This window comes from Xiphophorus couchianus, chromosome 8 (assembly GCF_001444195.1).
Source record: "Xiphophorus couchianus chromosome 8, X_couchianus-1.0, whole genome shotgun sequence".
NCBI lineage: Eukaryota > Metazoa > Chordata > Actinopteri > Cyprinodontiformes > Poeciliidae > Xiphophorus > Xiphophorus couchianus.
This window is the reverse complement of record NC_040235.1, coordinates 22912022-22926357: the sequence shown is the minus strand read 5'-3', so window position 1 is coordinate 22926357 and position 14336 is coordinate 22912022. Positions and strand designations below refer to the sequence as shown.

At 44.3% G+C, this 14336-nt stretch overlaps 1 protein-coding gene across 1 annotated transcript; it reads left to right on the top strand.

Moving 5' to 3' along the window:
• The first annotated feature begins 5838 nt into the window (after positions 1-5838).
• On the top strand, positions 5839-13498 carry arid6 (AT-rich interaction domain 6). Its single transcript, XM_028026447.1, has 6 exons — positions 5839-6019; positions 6585-6742; positions 10593-10645; positions 11012-11109; positions 11198-11321; positions 11490-13498. The coding sequence occupies exons 2-6, from the start codon at positions 6598-6600 to the stop codon at positions 12831-12833; spliced, it is 1764 nt and encodes a 587-aa protein (XP_027882248.1). The 5' UTR covers positions 5839-6019; positions 6585-6597; the 3' UTR covers positions 12834-13498.
• The last annotated feature ends 838 nt before the right edge of the window (positions 13499-14336 follow it).

The window sequence follows — 14336 nt, the reverse complement described above, 5'->3', positions numbered from 1 at the left end:
CAGTTATTTCTAAGCTAGACTTGGAACAATTTAGGTCAAGCGAAAGGGGAAAAACTCCTGTTGACAAATGTTTTAAAAAAGAATCTGTCTTCTTTTGAATTTCTAAGGGGACCGTGTCAAAACGTCAGGTCGTAACCCACTTCGATGTGTTGTCCTGGGCGTGTGCATCTTTTTTGTAGCTTAAGATAACTTTGTTACAATATAGTCAGCAAAGAATACGTTGCATTAACGTGCTCCAGTTTCATTGTGTCCTTCATTTGTCACCCAGAAGCTTTGCTGTGACAAGACAACATTTTTTGTCACGGTTGACATAGCGTGACCGACGTGTTGGCTGTGATTTATTGATATACAAACATCACATTTTCTAAGGTAGACTCACATTCACCCTTGATGTGTAAACATCAATGCGGAATGCCGTATTTTAACAGGGAGCCATTGTGTCTCATTCTGCAACACAAAGAAGATGCGTATTTAAAAAATTTTCCTGTCGATGTTGTGTTTGTTGTGTGATTGCAATAGGCTTAAGCGATGGATATCTGCAAGCTGCCCCCTTTCCAGTCTAACAGAGTGAGTTGTGGCAACAGCCCATATAAATAGGTACCATTGTATAGAACCGTCCTGTTGAAATGGTGCAAGGAATGTCCAACCCTTTAACTCGGCATTAACTCCCGCGGTGCAAGAATTTTATAAACGTGGCTGCTGGAAAATTCCACTCAATTCCTTTCCAAATAGAGATGAAGACTTTAAAAAAAAAGACTGAGGAAATAAAGTATAAGATTTAATCTTCACATATTTGTTTTCACACGTAGGACTTTCCTGTGCTATTGGTAGTGATTAGGCCCCTAGGCTGGTTGTTGGCATGTCTAAAAAAAAAAAAAAAAAAAAAAAAAAGTTGAGATTTCAAAACCACAATATTTCTCTTACATAATTTTTCCAGTTTAAAGTCATTTTAGCTTTACTGTGACAGGCTGTGCAGCCGTGACTGGGGTTCGTTTTCGCTTTACAAAGTTTAGAGTAACAAACCGAGTCGGTGTTCGGGCCAGATTAAACACTAAGCCTGCCAATAAATCACAAACGGGAGCTGGGGATGTATTTTCAAAACTTTAGTTGCTTAAAAATATGGCCATGCTAAGAAAAAATAATATTAAAAAACTAAAGTCATAAAACGTAAGTCTCAAAATTACGAGAATAAAGCCGCAGCATTACAAGAATGAACTCGTACATGAATAAAGTAGAAAAAAAAAAAAATACAAAAATAAAGTCATAACATTTTGACAGTTGAAATAATATAAGCATAAAATAATATTTTCTGAATAAAGTCAATATTACAAGAACAAAGTATTACCAGAATAAAGTTGTAACATTACCAGAGTAAAGTATGTTAATATTGTAACTACTTGAAAATTGCTGCAAAATTCAGCACCAGCGATGGATGGAATATATGACTTTTTTTTTTTTGCTTAAATTATTTTGTAAATGTTGATGTAGTGCATTTGTAGTATTTTCACTCAAAGTTACCATCCGCTGACACCGACTAGGGCAAAAACCTATTTTAAAAGCATTTAATCAAATCTTTCTTCTGCATGCAGCAATCAAGTTTTCTTTTTTCCCCCAGTAAATTTGTGTATTTTGATTCTGATCCATTAGTCCATCCACTTTTACTCTGTTCACTTCAATTTGGGGCACAGTTCGTGTTGTCGGCTGAATACTTATTCTGTTGCCGCCAGACAAATGAAGCAGCAACTTTACCGTAACACCCGCTGAAACCAATCAGAAGGTCTCTGATAGGGTTTAAGACTGAGCTACTTACTCCAGTTCTGCAGAAATCTCATAAATAAATTCGGTGGTGAACATGTCGCCAGAATTCAGTGAGACATGAACTTCCTCTATTTGGCATGGCCGACAGGCTCCAAACATAAAACCGATAGATTTTCTTCCGATCTCTGAGAAACGTCCTTCCCTCCTGCCCCCAATGCGTCTAGTTTATCCACAGATATCACTGATGTTACAGTATACAATTGCATAATACAAAGTCAGAAGAAAAAAAAAAACACAACGCTAATTACCAAAGAATGCTTTCACAATGCTGATTTGACAGAGAAGCTTTAGAGGATTTAAGTAAATGGATTTCACCCGTTTGACTCATCCGGGTTTCTGGTTTCTATATTTGTATCGTCGCAGGTTCAGCTCGGTGCAGCAGCGGAGTTTTGACAGGGACGGCGCCCCACCCTTCGGATTCCTATGATAGCCTGAGAACCACACACACACGCACACACACACACACACACACCCCGACAGATGCCACGGTGCCGGATAAATGCAAGAGTTTATTCTGAGGAGACCAAACACCGATTGAACTTCCTGATAGAAGCCTTCGCTCTGGACATCTGTGGAAATGTTTTAACACCAACCTTGAATTTACCGTTTTCGGTTTTCTGGTTCCCATTAAGCCGGGCTGCTGGCTGTTTTTAAAAGTGAAAAACTTTGCGACATTTGGAAAGTTTTCATGATCCTGTTTGCTTTCAGAAAAGTTTAATGGACGCTTGACTGGCTTCCGTCAAAAGACTAAGAATGTCATAGTTATAGGGGGTTAAATATGAAGTTATATTAAATAAATTAGAATACGTGTCCATTTATCAGTCAAAAGGTTCCTTTTGAAAACTATCTTTAAAAAGATATTAACCATGCTTTTCTGTATTAAATGTTTTTTATTAGGCCAATGTGTAAAAAAAGAGGTAATTTAACGCTAGTTTTGGACAAAAAGTTTTGGCTCTTTCCTCTTTTCTCTCCCGAGTCCCTGGCGAGTGGCGGCGCGCTGCTAAAAAGAAACAACAACAAAGCGTGTTGACGTCACAGATCACAGAGTTTAATCTCATACAAAGCAATCGACAACAAAGCTGTGAACAACAAAGCTGCAGAGGAACAGAGATATGCATTTTCTCATGAAAATAAAGACACACAAAGGGGAAGACAGACAGACACAAAACAAAGACAAACAAAAAGCAAAGATGTCTTTGGAGAGAGAGCCAATGCAAAAAAGGCAAAATGGTGGCCGCTCTCTCTGGATTTTCTCTCCTAACACGAAATCATATAGTAAAGAGGTGTTTCTCTATTTAATTTATGCATTCTAGGCGTTCCCCTTGTTGACCTATTGGAAACTCCCAGGGAAACTTGGAAACTCCCCTCAATCTACGCAAAGATCAAAGGACCATCTGCCTTCTACCGAAACAAAAGAGCGGATAGCTGGCCCTGACCCCCCGTGGCTCCCAAGGTCATTCTGAGTACAGAACGATCCTGAGATAAGACCTCACAGATACCTGAGAAATCTAACGTCTCTGTCTCCCAAGGAAAATGCTAATTTTATGGCTTCGCCTGTGGCCTGGCCTCACAGTGGGGGTCCCATTGAGAGATCTCGCTTAATCTGCATTTGGTTCCTGTGTCTCTGAATGCTTACCCCTCTGGTTTAGTTTTAAATGCTCAACACAAACCTGTTCAAAATAAGAGTGTTCCATATATCTTTTAAGATTAACTGTATTAAGCACTAAAATAATCATATTTCCTTAACAAATGTTAGATTTTAATTTTGAAATATCATGTTTTTGATACCTGTAAGTGAAAAATTAGCATAAGAGTAAAAGGTTTTCAAACATCCACCTGTGTAAAACTATTCTACATAACGTGTTGCATTCAGTAATAAAATTTCTGAAATAAATGTTAAGCTTTTTAAAGCAAAATTCTAAGTTATAGAATGGGCTGTAAATTCACGGTACACTTTTCAGATTTTGATATTCCATTATTTTTCATCCGCATCACATTTCTGTACTAATTAGTTTGTGTTGATTTGTGAAATAATCAAAATACAATATGATTAATTTTTTTTTTTTTTTACAATCATTTACTGTGACAACATAGTTATTTAGTTGTGAGGAACATTTTATTTATCTATTATCCTGAAACATTGACTACAGATACATATTGCGTACATGGTAGACTAAATCCTGACCTTATTTATTTTCTAAATGATAAATATGTTCTCTTTTTCTGCTTTGTGTATGAAAGTTAAAGAGATTCCCAAAACCTAAACTACATGCTGTAAAAACACTATTTGATTGTTCCAGTTGTGACAAAGTAAACAGCACAAACTCCTGGGGGTATAAAAAAAAAAAAAAACACTCCAGAAATACTTTTTGCCAACTTCATACTTCCTTCTTCCTTATTGATAATCATCAACATTTTTCATCAGCTAGAAAGGTCAGTTATTTCGAGAGCTTATTTTAGTTTGAGTTCATTTTTTTCTACTTTGGTCATATGTCAAGGTCAATAGAGTGAAATCTTAATCCGAACTTCTTTGGCAGAAATTCTACATACAGCTGCAGCGTATGAACCGCTTTTTTAGACACACAACAGCTACTACTAGGTTGGTCTCTGTTTTGCTCTTTAGAGATCTTTCATTATTCAACAAGATGTCAGAAACGTTCGGCGGTTTTGGTCCAAAGTGACGTCATGGCATCACACCGTTGTTGCAGAGCTGTTCGCTGCACGGCACCAGCTGCGTTTCCATTCCAAATGTGCTGTGAAAAATTGACTGTATTCCGCTAATGTTCAAAAAACACAATCTCGCAATTGCAATGTTTCCACCATATAAGAAACACAATAAAAAAGACACGTGAATACGGCTGCTCACGCGATAAGTCGTTAAAGAAAACCATGCAGTGCCATCGTCCTTCTGCCACTTCCTGTGACCTTCGTCTTTCCCGAAGAAGGCTTTTTTTGATCATCTGACTCATGACGTAAAAAGCGCTCCCATTGCAATTTTGCAAAATATGCTAACTTCAATTCCAATCTCCCATCTCACTACATCGCAAATGGTCTTGTTTGGATTGAGGCCTGGTGACTGGTGGTCATGGGGCGAAGTCATGCTTAAGAAACCAGTTTGAGATTATTTGAGCTTCTTGTGATTTGGTGTGACATAGTTCTGGATCAGTTGTCACTTTAGTGTGCTATAAAAATACCCTCCACACCATTAGCGTCCATTACCAGCCAAAACGTTTGCTGCCAGTCAGCATGCACACGTGATTTCTTGGAGGAGGTTTTGACCTGCTATCTACACATGATATCAGATTTCAGTGTTTCAGGCAAAGTCTTTCCAATCTGTCAACGCCCAGTTTTAATGAGTCTATAAAGCCGGGGGCCTTAATTTCCTGTTTCCTGGTTGACAGGAGTGACACCCGGTGGGGTCTTCTGCTGCTGTAGCCCATCTGCTTCGAAGCTCGACTTCTTGTGCGTTCAGAGATAATGTTCTGCATGGTTATAGTAGGTATTTATTTGAGCAGGAAGAAACTGGTGCAGCAGAGTGTGAATCAATTTTAGCAGCCTAATTCAACATGAGGAACCTGCTGTGGTCCAAAATTAACTCAAGCGACGGACATGTCAGTAGATTTGCACAATATGCTTCAACAGCTTCGCACATTTAGAAAGTTGTGTTTCTGAGAAATGCAAAACATTGATTTGATGTCCTGATTAGACCATTTTTGGTGCTATTCCCGTTGCTGGACTGCTTTCCTGTTAAAGACCAAACACACTGGAATGTCTCTGAAAGGTTATGCAATCTCTCATATGTGTTTAAATAAAAAAAAATAACAATAATAATTACAGAATAAGACATGTCCGAATAGAGAATATGATGGGAGCAATTTTTCACCGTTCCGAGTCATGATTAATTTCTATGATGTTTTGTTTTCTTTTCTGGTCACATAACTCAGGAACGAGTCGAACTGGTCGGACAATAAGAATCTCAGCAGGAAGTTGTTAAAGTAAACACCTCCTTTCTCCTACTTTATCACTTTGTCACCAAGACTCAAGGGACAAATGTGCGACTGACGTGACGGGGCCTTAATAAGCTGCTGCCGTGATCGAAAGTTGTCTTTTAAACTTCCTGCGGGGATCATTAACCCACACAGTTTTCTCGGCGTGTTTCCTCACCGCCTTTCCAAATTTATCGTCTTCTGGAGAACAAAAGGTAAGAGATACTTTGGTTAAAATCCAGATGTAATTATCTCATGATATCTAATCTTGATATATTTTTTTTTTAATCATGTTGGTCGATTTTTCTGGTCACCGTTCATCTTTGTCATTGAGTGATTTCATTTGGATGCCATAAAAAAACTCTTTTTGACATTTATTTTGCATTATGGATGAAAATGGGACAGCAAAATCTTTAAATACCTGAAATAATGTGAACTCTAATATTTTAATATCTACTCTAACTAATATTATGGTGCTATAATTGACATGTAAGGAAACAGATTTTACTAAGTGGATAAAAGACGCATTGAAAGCATGCTGTTTTTACGCCTCATGCTGATGCTGTGAGTCGCTAACACTGTTGACATTAGTCAAAAAGTTTCAGTATCACACGATGTGGCCGTGTTGCATCGATTCATCGAGGTGTTGCAGCAAGGCCCCCGATACATTTGAGAACAGCAGGAGAAAGTTCATTGGGATAACATCTTGAAATAAAGTGGGGAAGAAAATGAAATCTTAAATTTGCTCTCCTAAAAATTCTTGTTTGTTATTGTTTTCAGGTTGCAAGTGAAAATGGCGCAGGTGGAAGTCCGAGAGGAGAGCACCAAAAAGCTGATGGAGGAGATCACGGAGGAGCAGTTCCTGAAAAATCTTTACCTTTTCATGAAGAAGCGAGACACCCCGATAGAGAGGATCCCCAATCTGGGCTTCAAGCAAAGTAATTATCTGCATAAACGCTTTGAGAGGAATGTCAATATGCCCTCACTTTGTGTTTTACAAAAAAAAATGTTTACATACCGTTGTCCGTTGTAACATCCTTACGCAATTCATGTGCATCGCATTCCAGCTGCGTCAACAAACATATCAAATGTCGGATCGATTAAAAATGATCTTAGGAAACATCCTACACATCAAGATGTGAGATTTGGTGTTGAAATAGTTATTAGAGGAATTTAGATCAATATATACAGTATATATTATATTGCTAATTTTTTTAGCTAAAAACCTTTGCATACCTCTATGAATTAAGAAATATTTTCTAAAAAGTAATCCTACTGAGCATTTTATGTGGTTTATTTTTGTTCTCCCTGTGAATATTTTGTATGATCTCAAAATCAAGAAAGGGAAAAAAATTGTCTAAAAAGGCAACCAAATATGAAAAAAAGAACTGATTTGCAATAAATGACAAATACATTGATTTTACTTTTGAGTAATAATTATCACCTCACCTAGGACCTGTCTGCCCCAAGGCAGACAGGTCCTAGGTGAGGGACCAGACAAAGTGCAGCCCGAAGACCCCAATGATGAAGGAAAACCTTGGACTTGGTGTTCCCTCGCCCGGACGCGGGTCACCGGGGCCCCACTCTGGAGCCAGGCCTGGAGGGGGGGCACGATGGCGAGCGTCTGGTGGCCGGGCTTTTACCCATGGAGCCCGGCCGGGCTCAGCCCGAAGAGGAAACATGGGCCCCCCCTCCCATGGGCCCACCACCCGTGGGAGGGGCCAAAGGGGTCGGGTGCACTGTGTGATGGGTGGCGGCCAAGGGAGGGGACCCTGGCGGTCCGATCCTCGGTTGCAGAAACTGGCTCTTGGGACGTGGAATGTCACCTCTCTGGTGGGGAAGGAGCCGGAGCTAGTGCGTGAGGTCGAGAGGTTCCGGCTAGAAATAGTCGGTCTCACCTCGACGCATGGCTCTGGTTCTGGAACCAGTCTCCTTGAGAGGGGCTGGACATACTTCCACTCTGGAGTTGCCCAGGGAGAGAGACGTCGGGCAGGAGTGGGCATACTTGTTGCTCCCCATCTCGGCGCCTGTACGTTGGGGTTTACCCCGGTGAACGAGAGGGTAGGATCCCTCCGCCTACGGGTGGGGGGACGGGTTCTGACTGTCGTTTGTGCTTACGGGCCGAACGACAGTTCAGATTACCCACCCTTTTTGGAGTCCTTAGAGGGGGTACTGGAGAGTGCTCCTCCTGGGGACTCCCTTGTTCTGCTGGGGGACTTCAACGCTCACGTGGGCAACGACAGTGAGACCTGGAGGGGCGTGGTTGGGAGGAACGGCCCACCCGACCTGAACTCGAGTGGTGTTCTGTTGCTGGACTTCTGTGCTCGCCATGGATTGTCCATAATGAACACCATGTTCAAGCATAAGGGTGTCCATATGTGCACTTGGCCCCAGGACACCCTAGGCCGCAGTTCGATGATCGACTTTGTCATCGTTTCATCGGATCTGTGGCCGTATGTCTTGGACACTCGGGTGAAGAGAGGTGCGGAGCTGTCCACTGACCACTACCTGGTGGTGAGTTGGCTCCGGTGGCGGGGGCGAAAGCCGGTCAGACCTGGCAGGCCCAAACGTGTTGTGAGGGTCTGCTGGGAACGTCTGGCGGAATCCCCTGTGAGACGGAGCTTTAACTCCCATCTCCGGCAAAACTTCGAACACGTCCCGGGGGAGGTGGGGGACATGGAGTCTGAGTGGACCGTGTTCCGTGCCTCCATTGTCGAGGCGGCCGATCGGAGCTGTGGCCGCAAGGTTGTCGGTGCCTGTCGCGGCGGCAACCCTCGAACCCGTTGGTGGACACCTTCGGTGAGGGATGCCGTCAGGCTGAAGAAGGAGTCCTATCGAGCCTTTTTGGCCTGTGGGACTCCGGAAGCAGCTGATGGGTACCGGCGGGCGAAGCGGCATGCGGCTCAGGCGGTTGCTGAGGCAAAAACTCGGGCGTGGGAGGAGTTTGGAGAGGCCATGGAGAAAGACTTCCGCACGGCTTCGAGGCGATTCTGGTCCACCATCCGGCGTCTCAGGGGGGGGAAGCGGTGCAGCACCAACACTGTTTATAGTGGGGATGGTGTGCTGCTGACCTCTACGCGGGACGTTGTGGGCCGGTGGGCAGAGTACTTCGAAGACCTCCTCAATCCCACCAACATGCCTTCCACTGAGGAAGCGGAGCCTGGGGACTCTGGGTTGGGCTCTCCAATCTCTGGGGGCGAGGTCGCCGAGGTGGTTAAAAAGCTCCTCGGTGGCAAGGCCCCGGGGGTGGATGAGATCCGCCCGGAGTTCCTTAAGGCTCTGGATGTTGTAGGGTTGTGTTGGTTGACGCGACTCTGCAATATCGCATGGACATCGGGGGCAGTTCCCCTGGATTGGCAGACTGGGGTGGTGGTCCCCCTGTTCAAAAAGGGGGACCGGAGGGTGTGCTCCAATTATAGAGGGGTCACACTCTTAAGCCTCCCTGGCAAGGTCTATTCAGGGGTCCTGGAGAGGAGGGTCCGTCGGATAGTCGAACCTCGGATTCAGGAAGAGCAGTGTGGTTTTCGTCCTGGTCGTGGAACACTGGACCAGCTCTACACCCTCAGCAGGGTCCTGGAGGGTGCATGGGAGTTCGCCCAACCAGTCTACATGTGTTTTGTGGACTTGGAGAAGGCGTTCGACCGTGTCCCTCGGGGAGCCCTGTGGGGGGTTCTCCGGGAGTATGGGGTACCGGGCCCTTTGATACGGGCTGTCAGGTCCCTGTATGACCGGTGTCAGAGTCTGGTCCGCATTGCCGGCAGTAAGTCGGGCTCGTTTCCGGTGAGAGTTGGACTCCGCCAGGGCTGCCCTTTGTCACCGATTCTGTTCATCACTTTCATGGACAGAATTTCTAGGCGCAGCCAAGGTGTTGAGGGGATCCGATTTGGTGGCCTCAGGATCTCATCTCTGCTTTTCGCAGACGATGTGGTCCTTTTGGCTTCATCAGATCGTGATCTGCAGCTCTCGCTGGATCGGTTCGCAGCCGAGTGTGAAGCGGCCGGGATGGGGATCAGTGCCTCCAAATCCGAGGCCATGGTCTTGAGCCGGAAAAGGGTAGAGTGCCTTCTCCGGGTCAGGGGGGGTGTCCTGCCCCAAGTGGAGGAGTTTAAGTATCTCGGGATCTTGTTCACGAATGGGGGAAGAAGGGAGCGGGAGATCGACAGGCGGATTGGCGCAGCGTCTGCTGTCAAGCGGGCGCTGTACCGGTCCGTCGTGGTGAAGAGAGAGCTGAGCCAAAAAGCGAAGCTCTCGATTTACCGGTCGATCTACGTTCCCACCCTCATCTATGGTCATGAGCTTTGGGTCATGACCGAAAGAACGAGATCGCGGATACAAGCGGCCGAAATGGGTTTTCTCCGTAGGGTGGCTGGGCTCTCCCTTAGAGATAGGGTGAGAAGCTCAGTCATCCGGGAGGGACTCAGAGTAGAGCCGCTGCTCCTTCACATCGAGAGGAGCCAGTTGAGGTGGCTTGGGCATCTGGTCAGGATGCCTCCTGGACGCCTCCCTGGTGAGGTGTTCCGGGCACGTCCCACCGGGAGGAGGCCCCGGGGAAGACCCAGGACACGCTGGAGGGACTATGTCTCTCGGCTGGCCTGGGAACGCCTCGGGATTCCCCCGGAGGAGCTGGAAGAAGTGGCTGGGGAGAGGGAAGTCTGGGCCTCCCTTCTGAAGCTGCTACCCCCGCGACCCGACCTCGGATAAGCGGAAGAAGATGGATGGATGGATGGATGGAGTAATAATTATATTAACATATATTCATGTTTTTGTTTGTTTGTTTTTGCTTTCCAGTTGATTTATTTTTGATGTTCAAGACTGTCAATGACTTGGGTGGCTACCATCAGGTAATTCTTTTTTTCTATGTCATACATGGTATAATCATTATTTTTATAACAGTAGATTAAATGGTCTATGAGGTTAAGCTATGTTTATTGATGGGTATTGCTGAATTATATAACCAAAAACTAGCCTTTTTATTTATTTATTTTTGCCTTACAGCATCTTTTAATGTCAAATTTATGAAGACACATTTATTATAGATGTCTGAATGGAAAGCAACTGAATTTTCTTAGTTATTTGTAGTGGTTGATATTGATTGAGCACTAAACCCTTACTTCATTTTTTTAGTCAAACTGTCATGGTGCGTCTCTGTGTTTTTAATGCCGTTTCCAGACAAACAAACATGAACTAATCTCTCCTCTACACTCCAGGTGACATCTCATCAGCTGTGGAAACGGGTTTACAACACGCTGGGAGGAAACCCCCGAAGCACAAGTGCAGCCACCTGCACACGCAGACACTACGAAAAGTGAGTGGGGTTATCTGCGAGAGCAGCGCGACTGGGTGGTTTTATCTTCGCTGGAAGCTTTTGTCTGACTCGGTCCCCATTTGTTTAGGTTGCTTCTGCCTTACGAGTGTCAGCTGAAAGGCATATTGATGAGCTCCATGTCGCAGCATCAGTCGAGGCCCTACCGCGACCCCAAAGACAATGAAGGCCAGAGGCCGTCCAAACGTGGCATGGTTGGTTTCATTTCAAACTCATTTTGAGCTGTATTTCATAAGCTAATGATGTGAATAAAGTCGTTCTAATGCAAGGAATAATTCACTGAACTATGTAGGAAGGCTTACTTTTTAATTTACAGACAAGAGAAATGAGTCTCACTGAGATAATCTCTGATTTCCCCTCAGGTAAACCACTACTTCCAACCGGACCCACATGGGAATATCTACTCTCTACCTTTCCATTACTACCCAACTGGGTGGTCAGCTCACCCAGTTCTGCCACATTTTGTGTCTATTCCGTCCGCTGTAATACCACCACATATCCCCCCTCCTCCCAAGGTCCCATGTCTCTCCTCCCACCCGACTCATCGGGACACGGTGAACATGGTAAAAGGGCATGTAGGTGACCTGCGTAGGCGGGCGAAGGAGTACAAGCACTCAACTGGATTGTCAGCCTCTGAACCCCTGAACCTGAGCACGAAAGCTCCAGCTCGAGAGCCCGACACCGATACTGACCCTCCCTCGTCGTTCGGCCCACCCTCGTCCAGCAAGACCCCAAAGTTTCTGAACAAGCCCTCCACGCTCTACGCCCCCCTTAGTGCAGGCACAATAAGAAGCGACGGAACCGAGACGCAGGAGTCTGGCAAAGGTGTCCCGACCCTCTCCGAGTTTGAGAAGAAAGAGAGCAGCAACGCCGACGTCCAAGCCCCGATGCCCTCAGACAGCCCCATATTCATTTCTGCTTTGACGCCGGAGCCAAACAAAGGCATCCTCGAGATGACACCGAAACCCGGCTCTCTGAAAGCAGACTTTCCAGTCCAGCTGCCAGAGGACAGAGAGGCCAGGACAGAAGCAGAGGGTTTCGATCTCAGTCACGTTCTACATAGGACACCCAAAGACGAGGAAGGCAAGATGGAAATCGAGGTACCGCTGTCCGTGGTTCGTAACTGGCTCAGGTTTTACGGTCCTTCGGCAAAGCTTCCTGAAGCGAAAGAGCTACCTGTCCCAGATTACGACGTCTCCATGGGGAAAAAACGAGTGTCGGATGTGGACGTTCTCCCGACAGACTACGAAACACCTCGTAGTCCTCAATGCCAGAGCTCAGCTGAGGACCTGAGGCTAAGGAACAAACCAGGACTCATGCCAAACGCTCAGGCAGATCACCACCAGGAGAGCCACCTCACCAGCTGCAAGACTTCCGGTGGTCTTCTGAGAAAAGTCGGAGGTGGCTGGAACGTCTGGCCACTCGACCAGCTGGATATCAATAAGCCATACAAGCTCAACTCAACAGATTTCTGGGATGCCTGTTCCAAAGAGACGACGGCTCCCCGCAGTCCGGTGAAACCCGAATGCAGTCCCCCGAGAAGGTCTTCCAAGTTCTACATGGAAGACCTGCTGCAGAGAGGGAGGCAGAGGTTGGAAGTGGAGCCTTCAGCTGTGCTGATGCTGAACTCCAGCCCCACGTCCAGGTTTCCTCTGACCACCGACGAGATGATGAAGCTGCAGAACATCATCTCAAGTTCATCGTGACGATCAGGGAAGGACCTCCAACAGCACATTCAACTGCCTCCCATTATTAACTCAACTCAAAGCATCTTATTAGCGTCGTTGCACATCCGGATGACGTCTATGCGTCATTAACAAAGAACAGCAGGATGGCAAACTCAGCAGTTTGAATGGACATATTAAAGTAATTTGCATGATTTTCAGTATTATTGGCACAAACATGAGGGAAAACGTATATGCATAAACATTGTAAATCATTCCTAATATACTTAATTAACCCAGTGTCATAACAAATATCAGAAGATGGAGATTAAAGTCATGCATGTTCAAAAATAAAAGATTTTCACTGTCTTTTATTCTGCTTAAAATTAAGTTTATTCTTTTTTTTACATTTGGAATTTACTGTAAAGATGCAAATTAATTTGTCTTATTTTTTTTTAAACTAAGTTTTTTATTTTACCCTAATACTATTTTTTTATTATTATTAAGCTTTCTGTCTTTCTGTTGAAATGTCTGAAATAAAAAAACAAACATGAATGTAATTCAACAGTGAGGAAGTTAAAGGCACAATGTAGCAGAATGTGATTTGAAGAAAATGTCGTCATCGACATTAAGTCGTCCTGTAAATAGACGTGACTTGTACATACATTTGATTGTGAAAATAAAATAAATTCCATTAAACAATCTGATTGGCTTGCTCGTGGAATGAAGAACTTGCTACTAATGTTTTTATTTTCCGTTTGTCTCTTTTGATTTGCTTTGCATATTTGTTTGACGGCTGTGCGAAGTGCGTGCCCACAGAAAGCAATAACAAAAGCAAAACGTAGCTGCATATTTTTCTGCCAGTGGTTTTGCCACATGACTGCTCAGGGGTACTTCTTCTTTTTTCTTTTTAACCTTTGGGAGCAGTTTCAGCTTGGGAAGTTGCTTTGATTAGAAATCAACACTTACTTTAGCAACAGTGAGAAAAAAAAACGGTTTTTATGCAAGAAAACAAATATCTGGATTAAGATTTCGGTGACGTATCAGATTGAGACAAAATGTTCAGAACAGCTTTTTGTTTGGAAAGCATTACCAACAAAAGAATTGCAGTATAACACGTTTGAATTGGTGCAACAATGCTAGCTAGCTATAGCAACCATTAATATAACACAGTATATACACCTTAAAGAATCTAATTCCTCCCATTCCTTGGAAGCATTTCTGAACCTTTTTTTTTATTATTATTTTATGAAATATTTAAGAAGAAATTCCCCTGCATCAAGCAAACTTTTTTTTAAGTTTTATTATCTCTGTTTATTTTTCTGAACACTGGCACGACACGTGCAACCTGTTCTGTTACTGTCCGGGCCTCGGATACAACTGTCTCATCCACAAATACGTGCACAGATCTGCGGCGAGACAATAACATGCGGGCAGAGGCGACACGCCCTGGACTCCAACCAAACCGACTATCGCGTGCACATCGTTTGCTGACGTGACAGACGTATTGTTTTTATCACACTCCATTACGATCTGCGCTTCAGA

Coding starts and splice junctions, on each gene's coding strand:
- arid6 (XM_028026447.1), top strand. CDS start 6,598: ATGGCGCAGGTGGAAGTCCGAGAGGAGAGCACCAAAAAGCTGATGGAG. Junction 11,110..11,197: donor ACACGCAGACACTACGAAAA/GTGAGTGGGGTT, acceptor CCATTTGTTTAG/GTTGCTTCTGCCTTACGAGT. Junction 11,322..11,489: donor GGCCGTCCAAACGTGGCATG/GTTGGTTTCATT, acceptor ATTTCCCCTCAG/GTAAACCACTACTTCCAACC.